This window comes from Melospiza melodia, chromosome 4, assembly GCF_035770615.1.
Source record: "Melospiza melodia melodia isolate bMelMel2 chromosome 4, bMelMel2.pri, whole genome shotgun sequence".
Classification (NCBI taxonomy): Eukaryota; Metazoa; Chordata; class Aves; order Passeriformes; family Passerellidae; genus Melospiza; species Melospiza melodia.
Window position 1 is genome coordinate 93,630,914 of NC_086197.1, and position 12,972 is coordinate 93,643,885.

At 40.3% G+C, this 12,972-nt stretch overlaps 1 protein-coding gene across 3 annotated transcripts in view; it reads right to left on the reverse strand.

Moving 5' to 3' along the window:
• HGF (hepatocyte growth factor) overlaps nucleotides 1-12,247 on the reverse strand; it is a 55,440-nt gene extending 43,193 nt beyond the window's left edge. For all 3 annotated transcript variants that reach the window (XM_063155618.1, XM_063155617.1, XM_063155619.1), the window contains exons 1-2: nucleotides 12,006-12,247; nucleotides 45-210 (exon numbers count right to left, since the gene is read on the reverse strand). In XM_063155618.1, the coding sequence (XP_063011688.1) occupies nucleotides 45-210; nucleotides 12,006-12,081 (242 nt within the window). In that variant the 5' untranslated portion in view covers nucleotides 12,082-12,247. The remainder of the gene's footprint in view (nucleotides 1-44; nucleotides 211-12,005) is intronic.
• Nucleotides 12,248-12,972: the final 725 nt, after the last annotated feature.

Here is a 12,972-nt window from a genome sequence, read left to right on the forward strand (position 1 = left end):
TTTCCTTAGGGAAAAAAAACAAACAAAAGAGATACATAACTTACTTGCAAGTGAAGGAAAGGCCCTTGTTCCTGCTGCATCTCTTTGCACATTGCTCTGTGGTATTTAACAACTTCGTTTTTACTTCCAGTGTTTTGTTTACTTTAATGAGCATCAACTCTCCTGTTTTTTTGAAGTCATGAAGAGGATTTCTCTTTTTGCCTTTGCCCTCTAAAAAAAGAAACAAAGAATAAGAAGAAAAAAACCACAAAAAATATTCTTAAGAAGAATGCTGAGATTAAGGATGGCATTAGATACGGATAATATTTTCTAGGAATTATCTTCAGAACCTAAAGCATAGAGAATCTCACAAAAATAGGGTATAAGTATATACTGCAGAAGAATTGATTATTTTAGACAATGACTTCTATTTTAAAAACCAAAATAGTAGGAAATATAGCAAAACCAGTTTCAAATAAAATTTGCACAATGCTGTAAAAGGGTAAAAGGAAAAGTTCTCATGCTTTGTAAATTTTTTTCAGAACCTGCAAAATATGCCCAATAATTACCTGAGATCTTGTAAATATTTCCATGAGAAGCTCAAGTGAAAAAGAACATCACTTGCTGAATGCAAAAAGCAGTTCTTAAAACAATACACTTATCACAAATTGTGAAAAAAAATGGATTCTGGAAGTAACACAAAATAATCATCTAACTGCTCCAGTGAAGTCTCAGTGTGAGTGTTGTGTCCACTATAAGTGTGACTGATGTAGAGTCGTAGCTCACAGAAAAGATTATAAGGTCAGACAGAGGCCATAGCATGGAAATAGTCTGTAGTGTTGCAAAGATTCCTGCAAAAATGAACACAATGATCTCGTTTCCATGTCTCTATTGAAAAGCCCAGAGTCAGAGGTATCGAATGGAGGGAGGAAGATTGGCTAAAGATGTTTGGCTAAAGTGCAAGTGGAAAGGTCTTTGATATCTGCAAGAAAATTCCAGAATTTTCCCAATATTTATTTATATTTTTGCTTTACATTCCATGAAAACCAGTCTACCAGTGAAGGCTATTCCATTGTCTCTGAAGACAGATGAGCACATCTGGAGATAACCGTCCCTATTCTGTCAGATGAGTAACATAGAGAGAATAAATTGCCCTGTGGATCTATTTCTCCTATTTCACTCAGTGATCCCAGATGATCTTTTTGGAATAGATGGCTTATCCACGTAAGGTTAGGTGAATAAATTCCTCCTTAGTTTACAGAGTAGATAATATTATTTTCCGTAACTTCTTCCCATGTAACTGTATTCACAGCTGTCCTTTCATTTTTCTCTACAGACTCTGCAACAATAATAGAACACAAATGCTCCGGTTCAATTTATTAAATTTCACCAGAGGTTATCCAATAGACAAAACCTCAGCCCAGTGCTCTGAACAGATCCTCATGCACATGCAGAGTGCACTTAGGCCAGTAAAGTTTTGCTTGGTGCACTCTGCAGAAGCCCAGAATAAATGCAAATAGCAATAGCTGAGGCTCTGGAGGAGTTACTGCCAGCCCCATGTACTGGAAACCCAAAGAGACCTTAGGAGTGTTCCATTTGCAGAACTTCCATCCTGATCACTGAGTTCACATTTGCACTGGATTCAGCTAAATCACACCTCTCAGTGGTGAGTTATCCCTAAAACATCTAGAACTATCACAAAGACATCTACATTAGACCTCATCAATCTTCAGCTTTTAAAAAAAGAAGAAAAACAAAGGAGCAAAATAACTCTGCTATAATATTCCTATAAAATAATCTTTCCCTCATCCTCCTTTCATTTTGAACTGATGAAAGTAAACCATGCCACTCCGCAGCATCTAACAACTCACAGTTTTAATCCCAGTCACAGAAAAGTTAAGAAAATAGCTGATTTATCTTTAAATATAACTATTATTATCATATGAAGATGCTTTTGATCAAAAAATCCAATGCTAATAATTTTGGTGTTGTGTTAGTGACTCCTATCAGCTCTCTTAAGCATTTTCAGCCTTCTATATGTGCAGTGCACATGCACCCAAAATGAATCACTGCTTAGAGAAATGTTATGGTAATGTTCTCATCTTAAGGATCCTGAACCTGTTACTGGAAATGGTTGTGTCTACATTGAAGCTGCTTTTTTTTTTTTGTTTGTTTGTTTTGTTATACCTGTGATAGAAACAAAGTGCTTCAAAAAGAATTGCATTTACCCCTTAAGTCAACCACAGAAAAACAAATCTTCCATAAAGCTTTTGTGGTGCATTTCTCAATCTATTATCTTCCAAGACATACTTGTTAGTTTTTATGTTGTCTCAGCCAAGACTTTTATGTCAAGTGGTGGTAAGAATCTGTAGAGGAATATCAAAAAGTGTTTTCTTTCAGTTCCTGATACTAACATTTCCCATCTACTGATAAGTGTCATTATCTTAATTCCCAAGATAACAGCTTCTTAAAATCACCAGCCAGCATGCAAGAATATGATTTAAACAATCAAGAAATTCTGTTCTGCCTGAAAAATATGGTGCAGAGTTCTGCTTTTTCTTTTTGTCCTTCTTTTCCTAGCAGTTGTCCAAAGAGGATTATGGGTTTGATCTTGCATTTAGCAATTCATAACAGCCTGAATTAGTTTAGCTTTCAAACAACAACATTCTATGTCTTGCCTATAATCCAAGAGGCAAAGGGCCAAGTGCATCTGTGGTGTGACTGTTAGAAACATCAGAATAATGCAAAGCACTACTTTAACAATTCTCCTAACAAAATATATGAAAACATTATTCTTTTTGTGTCAAATTAGGTGCCTTTATTAATAAAAAGTTAACTCAAACAGTGTCTTAGGCATGCCCCACATTAAAGGTTAGTATGCAGTATGCAAACAATGCAACTAATTGGTGATTGCCATTCATTTCAATTTTTTTAACTTTGATTAATCAAGATTTCTTCTCATTTTGTGGGCCATGTCCTCTGATGTTTTCTGTAGTTTCATATCACATTACCAGGGAAGTCTGACATTCCACTGAAATTTGAAAATATTAGCAGCTGATTCAAACACAAAGGAATTCAGTCAAATATGAACCAACATTTTTTTCTTCAACAGAAACAACCACTAACTAAAAATATTTCTCCAGTCAACTTAAAAAAATCTTAAAATGGTGAGGATGGTGCCTTTTTCTGTTTCTTAACATGAAGTTGAACAGAAAAGAGATAAGCTCAGTCAGTGCCCAAGGAAATTGGAAATGACACATCTGCTCTAGTAGGATGCAGCACTGGACAAGTGCTCCATAACCTCATATGGGATTTCCAGTCTCCCTGCTGGTGTTCCCATTTTCATAAAAGACTTTAAATATTTACTTAAGAGGTACCTCACAGGGAAAGACATTTACCTTGGAGCTACAAGAACTCACCTTTCAGTTCCCTTACTAAGATTTTCAAATGAAGTTTCTGAACAGTCTTCTCAGATAAGAATCATTGACTGAGACTGCTATGGGGCACCTGGAGGAAAGATTTCCAACAATACCTTTTCTTGGAGCAGTTCCAGTCCATGCCAAATAGTCTCAATAATCAGAGATAAAGAAAACTGGCATTCTACAGCATTTTTGTAAGAAAACTCACCAGCAAGGTCCAGTGCCTGTGTTCCAGAACCTGCTTCACTGTAATTTTAATTATATTTATACAAAACAGAACCAGTAACATAGAGAACTGTGAGCAATGGAGGCCACAGTATGCAATGGCAAGGAAAGAAAGTTTCTTGATTAACAAGAGAAACTGGTTTGAATCAGCAAAGGTGTTTGTGTTTTGGTGTCTCTTTCTCTCCAGGTATTCTGTAATCACTGGGCTGACAGAAAAATGTCAGCAGTATAGCTTTTTCCCTTCTGGCCATGTGTCCCACACCAAAAAAGGGCTCTGGTTTCCCAAAGCACCACATCACTCAGTTCTGTAACCACTTGATTATGTTCTGTATCTCAAATTCCAATTTACACCTTGCAGAACAAAACTGTTCTGATACTAAGTTATATGAGAGTATAGAAATTCAGTAGTTCCAGGTTTTTTAGAGTTCAAACACCTAAGCAACTCACATTTTACACCCTCAGGTCTTAGTATGATCACAAAAAGTATTTGGTTTTGCATTATCTATGTAGTAGTAAAAAACCTGCTACAGCAAATACAATACCACTTTTATGGTAATCAAAATAGCACACAGGGTGTCATGAGGCCCAAAGATCATCTTTGTTCATTACAATGAGATCAAAACATTACTTGTGTTACTTTTTTTTACAAAGAGATTACTTGAATTTATCTGCTTCATGGGTAATCCCTTTCTCCTTCCTCCACCACTCCAGCTTTTTCTAATAAAGATGTACATTTTAGGCTGCAAAGTTATGGTATTACAGAGCACAACTGGAGCATACTGGCTGCTTCCCCTGGAAAATTTTCTACTTCTATGGACATGTTGCAGGCTCTAGAAATCTTTTATTAAATATCAGTTATGATGCACTCAGCATGTCAGCTCCAGGGTTTCCAAATTTCCCTCTAGTCCATGCAAAAGTTGGTACTTTCTTAAAGAAACACACCTTGAAGTTTCCTGATTATGTAAGAAAACTTATTCCTCTTGTTTCTTTTTAATTTTACATCCCACTTTGTTATACACAACAAAACCATCCAAACTTAACAACAGGTTTTCCAAATGGGAAGATAAATACATTTAAATTAATGTTTATGTTTTAATTGAGGTTCTTAATGAAAACTTGGTTCTTTGTGATTGAGTTTTATTTCCCTTTTCTGTTTATTTAGACTTGCAGAACTTGAGCATTTTAATATTTATTTGCTTTTTTGAGCTAAACTTTCAACTGTGCGGGGACCTTTTATAACTTCCAGTTTTTAAGAAATATGAACACTCACCTAAAAGCATCACTTTGTTTGTCAGATGTTGGAAATAAACTAAATATATGGGAAAATAAATGAAGATAATTAAGATACCTGAATTTCTTAGACTAGCAGATGCTGTCAGAGAACTGCAGGAATCAACTGCAGTCCTTCCAAATGGAGAATGAAAGATAAAACAACATGACATGAGGAGAAATATTTAAAAGAGGGAAATTATCCACATGCTGTGCAGGAAGCATAGAGATGCTGATGATTCAAAATATATTCCAGTGAAGAAAAATGGTCATATAAAGTGACACAATTACTTTAGAAATATAAAACAGACATAGGCGCTGTTTTTAGTATCAACTAGAATATTAGATCTCTGTTTAATATTTTGCATCATGTTTGTAATGAAATTAAGCCACTTGACCTTGAGAAGTTAACAGATGGACTAATTAGAGATTGACTTATTTATGTTATAATTGATAACCAGGTCAGAATGCTAAAATGAGATTAGTTATTAATTTAATTTTGTAAATAATCATCACTGCAAGATAAAGAAAACTGGATTTTCCCAATGAGCTAGGAAAAAAATTATGAGAGAGGAATATCATGTGATTTAAAACTTGGGCACAGGGTGGGGGGAAATCAGAAATCTACCATCATATCAAAGATCTTTAATTAAAAAAAAAATCCTCAACTTTAAACACACCTGAAATAAATGTAGGAAAGCACAGTTCAATACAGTAAACATATCAAACATTTTTTCAGGGGACAGTATAATGGACAAAAAATGCATGGTAACTTATATCCATAAGTTTCTGAATGGGAAAAAAAAATGCAAAGCAAAAATCTGCAAAACAATGTATTATCACAGTGTCAGATATATCAAAGCAGAATGCTTATCCCAGTGTAAACATTGACAATTTAATAAGAAAATTAAAAACAAAGTATGTTTATGTACATAAAACAGAATTTGGCAGAACTTGTGTAACAAAAAAAAAATCAGTGAGTGGGGTTTGAAAAAAAGCAACAGTTCTCATGGGTTGAACCAGTATGCAAATACAGTGAGGTGTTTAACTTGTCTATAAAATATGATAGAAAGGATAGTTTTAATAAAGTTTTTCCAAGACAATGCTTCTTAAATGATATAAAACATTGGGGTAAACTGTATTCTGGTGTGTTCCTCAGTATGATAGTTTAAATATACTGTCTTCATCAAGAAAGAAAGAAAAACAAACAAACCCAATCTTCACCAGATGGTGAAAGTAGATGTTACTAAATGCTTTTGGATACAACATGCTTAAGTTAACAGTGTGGTCACAGAAATAAAAGAAAGGATGTTAAAGATGAATGTTAATCCTAACATCATAAATAGGGTCATCACAGGATTGCAATCTGTGCAAACCATTCAAAAGCACTTCTTCAATAAATACATTCAAGGCAATTTTGTCTCAAACCAAGTCATAACAAAATCACTCTGACAAAAAGAATTAGTGCTCAACACTTTTAACTTACTTTCATTTACTTTGACTTTTCCTTCTGCCTGTTTCAGTATCAGAAATATCCAGATTCCTGGCTAGAATGCAAAAAGTGAACACCTTTTCCAAATGACTTCTCATTTGAGGGAAAAGGGAAAAAAAAGGAAGAAAGGCAGACCAACATAATGAGAAACTGGAGCAATCTGAGCTGTGCACAAGAAAACAACTTTGTAGATTGGATAGGCTTAAAATGCCAGATTAAGTTTAATGCAGTTATTTATGTAAGACAATAATTTGGCGTAAAAGAAGTTTACCAAGCATACCCAGAAAATCTGCAGTCAGCTGTATAGATGGAAAGTCACCAAAATAAAAGCAGCTGTCCAAGGAGGCATCTCTAGCTTGTCAAAACTAAAATGTTTCTCAGAAGTACCTGGAGGATGATGTGAATATTTTAACTTCTGACATTTATTTTCTTGGCACAAGAGCCTTATGGGGAAAAAAACCACACAATTTTTAGAAAGTAGTTTGAAATATATATAACTATCCATACAATATCTATATATAATAGATAATGGTTTCCGTATTTCTACATTGGCTCTCAGTCTAGTTGTCGAGCAGATTCAGGAAATGCAAAAAGATATTTCTTTTTGGCTTTACATTGCAACTCACACCACACACCCACACCCCCTTATTAGCAACTGCAAAGACTGCCAGGTAACTGGGAACCCAACTTCATGTTCATGCTAAGTCCTGCCTTTGGAATCCACTCCTATGGTGAGCATGGAAACTCAAGGAGCTAAGGGTAATGCTAACGACTGACAGTGTGTTCTTAAATTGGATGGTAGCTGCAAATGGACAGATCTTTTCCTTCCAAGAAAAGGTTATCTGCTCAGCAGGATGCTGGGACCCACTGGCAGTAACAAATGTGCAGCAGTTTGTACTCTGACTTACTGTATCTAACCTCTGGCTAAATGACTGAGAGGATTTTCCCTGGTAAGATTTGCTCTCTTACACATTGTGCATATGTATTAAATCCCCACCAGTTTCCACTGCATTCCACAATCTTTACAAGCACTTGGTGTCTCCTTTGAGGCACCCAGCATGTTGTGGGACTGGGACACCCTATGATGGTGTCCCAGTCAACTGGAATTCTGGGCATGCAGCAAGGGGTAAGGAGAAAAGCACAAGCAGGCAGGGCAGGGACTGGGCAAAACAAAGAATGCCAGATGGCTCAGAGCAGCAAAGCAGCCCCTGTGAGGAGTGATGAGAGCCTTGCTTCGTGTTGTATACATGAAAATAGTGCTGCTGGCCAAGGCAGCGAGTCATAGGAGAAGCTGGAGCTGAGGGGGGACAGAGGGAGCAGCCAGTCCCAGCTGGGCCAGCAGCACCGAGCACTGCCAGGCACGGCTGGGCTCACCAGACAGCACATGGGTGGAGGCCCACGAGCCACTGAAAACTACAGCTACATTTTGCCAACACGTTTGACTAATCTGGAGCATGTTCCCAGCTCTGCTTCTCCACAGTGCTGCTTTGCATGGAGGTACTAACCACATTCGGGAACAGCTCTAAACCCTCTGGGCACTGCCACAAAAGCTGACAGGAGAAGATGGGGTAACAGTGAGCATGTCCTCACCCCTTCTTCCCAGGGTTTTTAGCTGCTATACTTTCCCCACAGCGAGGTTCAAATGTTGCCTGCATTATGGCAGTTGTCCTACTATCCTTGCTTCCCAAGTAAGCACGGAGAGCAATCCTTTCTCACCTCCATGATCAATCCATTCTCACCTCTGTGCTGCCTTCCAGTCCCTGCCATTCCACCCCTTCTTAATGCTGATAGGGAGAAAGTGAAATTCCATACTCATCCAGTACAAGTAATTGCAAACATCCAGGGCAATGCTTTTTTGTTCCACATCGTGCTTTTACTCAAAAAGAGGCCCAGTTATCCTGGTTTTAAACCTCCTTGGAAAAGTCTGAAATGCTTAAGTGGCAAACTAATGTTCAGCATAAAGATCCAAAAGGGAGATATTCTGCTCTCTGAGGGAGACTGCACATTTCCCTTCCAACCCTGGCCTCAGCTGAAGTATTACAATAATGACAGATGAGCTCCTCCAATAAGAGGCTTTCCTTTCCTTGACTTCAGTGGTCAGTTTTCCAGAGTTTTATGCAACATTTTAATCTCATGTCTTTCAACTCTATATTCTCCTGCTATGTTGGTTATGAAAATGGCATTAATAGAAACAGAAAATCTGTTAAGCAGGGTAAGAGCTGTATTACATGTGAGAGCAAAACAAGCAGCCCCTGGCACTGAGTACCAAAAGGATTCCATTAAACAGAAGGAATACACTCTTCCAACTGGCACAGTATCATTTCACTTTGTTGACAGTATATAGTATAATGATTATCTACAGCTGGGATGGGAAAGTATAAATCACATTAATTTTTAAAAATATACTTAGCTATGCAGACCACAGGAATACACAACATTCAAAAATTGATTATGGCTATGGGATTTGATTTTTTTTTCTTTAAGTGATAATATATATAGGAACTAAGAGCAACTCCCACATCTTCATTAGCAACTTCTTCAGATCATCCAAACTACAGAATGTGCTTTAAATAAATTTGAATAAACACACTTGGCTGACAGTCTTCTCACAGAAAAATGTATCTTTAATTTAAATAAATCTTTAACATTCACTCTTTTGCAACATGCCAATCTACTTGTTGCTTTGATTAAAGAGTCATTTTTAGTTTCACTAAATGAACATTATTAAAGAGGTTCTTCCCAAGAATACTGAATAATAAGAGCATTTGATCAAGAAAGAAAACTCCTTGATGAAGTTATTAGCTACAGATTAATTTCTCTGTGCAAGTGACAGAGACTTACAGGATATTGATAATGACTAGGCAAGCAGTCTGTAGGAACCATGCACATTTATCTCTCATCAATCACAGTCTTATCTTTTATATATTAAAAAGGAACTCAGAAAGTGATAGCATAGACAGCTTGCTGACATTTAAATTTCTTGTGTTTTCTTCACCCTCCTTTTTCTTTACCCCTTAATATAACCCAACTGCATTAGTCAGCAACTTCTGTTACACAGGACATTGTCTTTGCATAGAACTTAGGGCATGAGATTACAAACCCAGAATATTCATTCACAGAAGAAACTAAATTCACCCTTATGTACATTTGAAATCAGATTTGACAGAACAGCACTAGAAGTATGGATGCGCATTAAAAAAAGACTTCTTGTGTTTTAATTCTATTTTCATCATTTAGCTTGTTTTTCATATCCAAAAATAATCATATATAGGCAAATCCTAATCTTTCCTAAATACATCCCAGTAAAAAGGATCCAACATCCCAAACAAAGACAATATATATGTTTACAAGGCAATCATTTACAGAAATTGACCAGAAATTTGTATTTTCCTAAAGAAGTAGCACAACTTTCCCTTGCCTACATGTAAATATACAGACATTCTTTTTGAAGATCGTGTGCTTTCAAAAACAAGGCAAGCAATATGGCAGTGTGTGCTAAGAGTCATCTTTCTTGTCAATAAGGCAAACAACAGGATTAATTAATATTAAGGAAGATGGGAGAGGAAAATTAAGAAAGGCAGGGCTATCAAGATACTGTCACCACGAGAGCAGGTCAGAAAACAAGTCCTACTCTAAAAACTATGAAGTTTTGGAAATCTGATTTTTCTTCTCATCCAGGTGAACCATTCACCCCCAAACTGGAGAGGCCATTGGTTAAGGCACCACACTATTCATCAGCCCAGTACTGATACAGGCAGTGCAGAAGGTGTCTCTCAGTCTCCCTCACAAAATATTAAGTAGATCCAACATTCATTGAAGTTGGTAAACCACAGACCAGCACTAAGAGCCTACAGTCAGAAACAACAAGGACTTTCACTCAAGAAAAGCACCCTGACTTACCAGGAAAACAAAGCATGACCTAGCTTATTATGAGCTTGACTGTGGACTGGTTGAGTACTTTTGGCCCAAGGAATAAAGTGTGTGTGTGATTGTGTCTGCAGTGTTTATTTTGCTCTTTTTTTTTTTCTTAATTAGCCCATCAGTTGATGAGCTTCTGTCACAGGTGAGGGTTTCTCAACAGCAGGTTACCACTATTGGCAATTACAAGCTATTGGCAACGTCTCCTGCTGCCTATTTCTCTGCCATTTGATTTGAAGGAAACAAACCCAGGAAAGTTTCTCTTTAACAGGAATTATTTTTGTGAAAAGTTTTGATGTATCAGCATTTTCCAGTCAAAGAAACCCAAAACATTTTCTCAGAAAATTCCTAACCAGCTCTAGTCATCACTTTTCAGAGAAGCTGCACGTCCAAAAACTGGAAATTCCCATGTACAGGGAAAAGGAGTTCAGAAAAGTATAGTATCATAGTGTCTGTATCTCTGTGTCACCTGCTAAAGAATGCCTGTGAAAACAATATCCTCAGTGAGCAGACTGAGCACAGAAGCTGTAATGAGATTGTTCAGCATCCTACAGAACCACATTCTTCCTTGCAGGGGGAAAACAACAGGTTTTACTGCACGTGATGCTGCCAGTCTGTTTTTGACTTGCCCACTCAGATCACAAAATATTCCACTTTGAAATTCCATTTCAAAGTATTTATTCTTTAACTAGAAAGCAGTTATGACTTGGAAGGCATGAGCATGCCATACTGCGCCTGATGCCCTCAGATATTGCCCCAGAACCCGCTGCCACAGTTCCCTGCCCTTGCTTTGCCTGCTCCTGGCAGATTCTTTCCCTGAATTGTGCCTGTCCTTTGTTTCTGTCTGTGCAAAGGTCTGACCCTAACAATGTTGCAGGAAGGAAGGAAAGGTTTGTAGAAACCTTTACAAACTTTTTTCCTTAAACGTCTTCCCAGAGGGCCAATAGAAAGCACAGAGTTGGCTCTTCAGATAATCAGTCCAGGGGGGACACTTCAGGAAAGAAATTCAGCTAAAGAGCATCCAGCACTTGATTACTTATTGTTCGTTCCTTGCCCCCCCCTCCATCTCCCGGATTTCAGCGGGAACATCTAATGAAATTACAAGTATTTCAGTCTGGAAATAGCACGTTCATGCTGCTGAACTTCAGCAAGGACATTCCCGTTCAGCAATGCACTATCCCATGCTTTGGGTATTCCTTGTCAACTTCTGTTATTTAACATTTATTCTACCACTGGAAATTAAGGATACACGGTCCCATCCTGATAACGGCAGGGAGCACCTCTGGGCAAGGATGCGATTTGCCTTCCCCTCTCTCCCGCTTTCCAGCTCTGCCAGTCCTGAGCGAGCCCCGCGCCCGCTCCCGCACGGTGCAGGCGCTGGGAGCGGCGGCCCCTCCGCAGCCCCGGGCCGGGACCTGCCTCCCTCAGGGCTGCGCGCCTCGTCCCGGCCGGCTCCGCTCGGCTCCGCGGCGCTGCCAGCCCGCCCGGACACGCAGGGCGAGGCTCTGCCAGCCCCACCTGCGGGCTCAGACCTGCGGGCTGCGGGCTCAGACCTGCGGGCTCAGACCTGCGGGCTCAGAGCTGAGGGCAGCGCCCGGCGCGCCGCCCCAGCGCCCTCCCCGCCGCGGCGGAGCGGGGGACAGGGGCCGTGCTGCGGCTGCGGGGCGGCCGGGGGTCGCTAGCGAAGTGATAGAAGAACTGACCTGCCGCGGGGATGGCGGTGGGCAGCAGCAGCAGCTGGTGGAGCAGCAAGGCTGGCAGGAGGTGGGTGGCCCGCATGGTGCTGGCGGCCCCCCCGGCGGCTGGCGGGGAGGAGAAGGGGAGATGGCTCCTCGGAGGGACCCCGTGCACCGCCGGTCACTCGAGGAGGCAGAGTGAGCCGAGCTTTTTATTGCGATGATCTAAGTTTGTTGTGTGATTAACTGGAAAGATCTGGGTCCCAACTCCCTCTTACGGTAAGAAACTGTTTAACAACATCCCCTCTCTGCCTCTTCTTCTCCTCCCCTCCTCAGGAGCTGCCTCCCTTCCCTCCCACCCCTCAACCAGCCCGGGGAGAGGGCTTCCCCCGCCTCATCCCTCCCTCCTTCCCCCCCTCTTCCCCCGCCTCTCTCCATCCCTCTGAAGCTCGGGAGGAGCAGCCGGGCCGGGCCAGGTCCCTCAGCTCTGGCCCCGGGGCTGGTGGCTCCTGCGGCAGGGTTCCCTCGCCGTCCCCATTGCCATCTCACCTGCAGCCAGAACACACCTCTCCTCCCTGTCCCTCCACAGCGTCCCGCTTTCTGCACCTGCCCCTTGGCCTCATCGCCGGACAGCGCCTCCATCCATTGCCATTTCACTGGGATTCTCCCACCACACGGACAATTTCACTGTAAGGAAACACCTTTCCTCTGACCTGCGCATGGCCGCCCCCAGCCACCAGCCTGGCCTTTGCATCACCCTCTCTGGCCATCTGACAAATGCCACTTCCTCAAAATTGTGGCAGCTCTGGGGAATTTAAAGGTCAAGTATCAGCTGCTGGCGCTGCTCCACAGAGACGATCTTCAGTCCAAAGCGATGCCTGACCTTCCTTCTGTTGCAGGCAAAGTCATTGTAATTTTTCTCTTGCACTTCATTTTAACCTCATGGAAGCAATGACATTGGGTTTTGTTTAAAGTCATGAGACCGGCCTTCGTG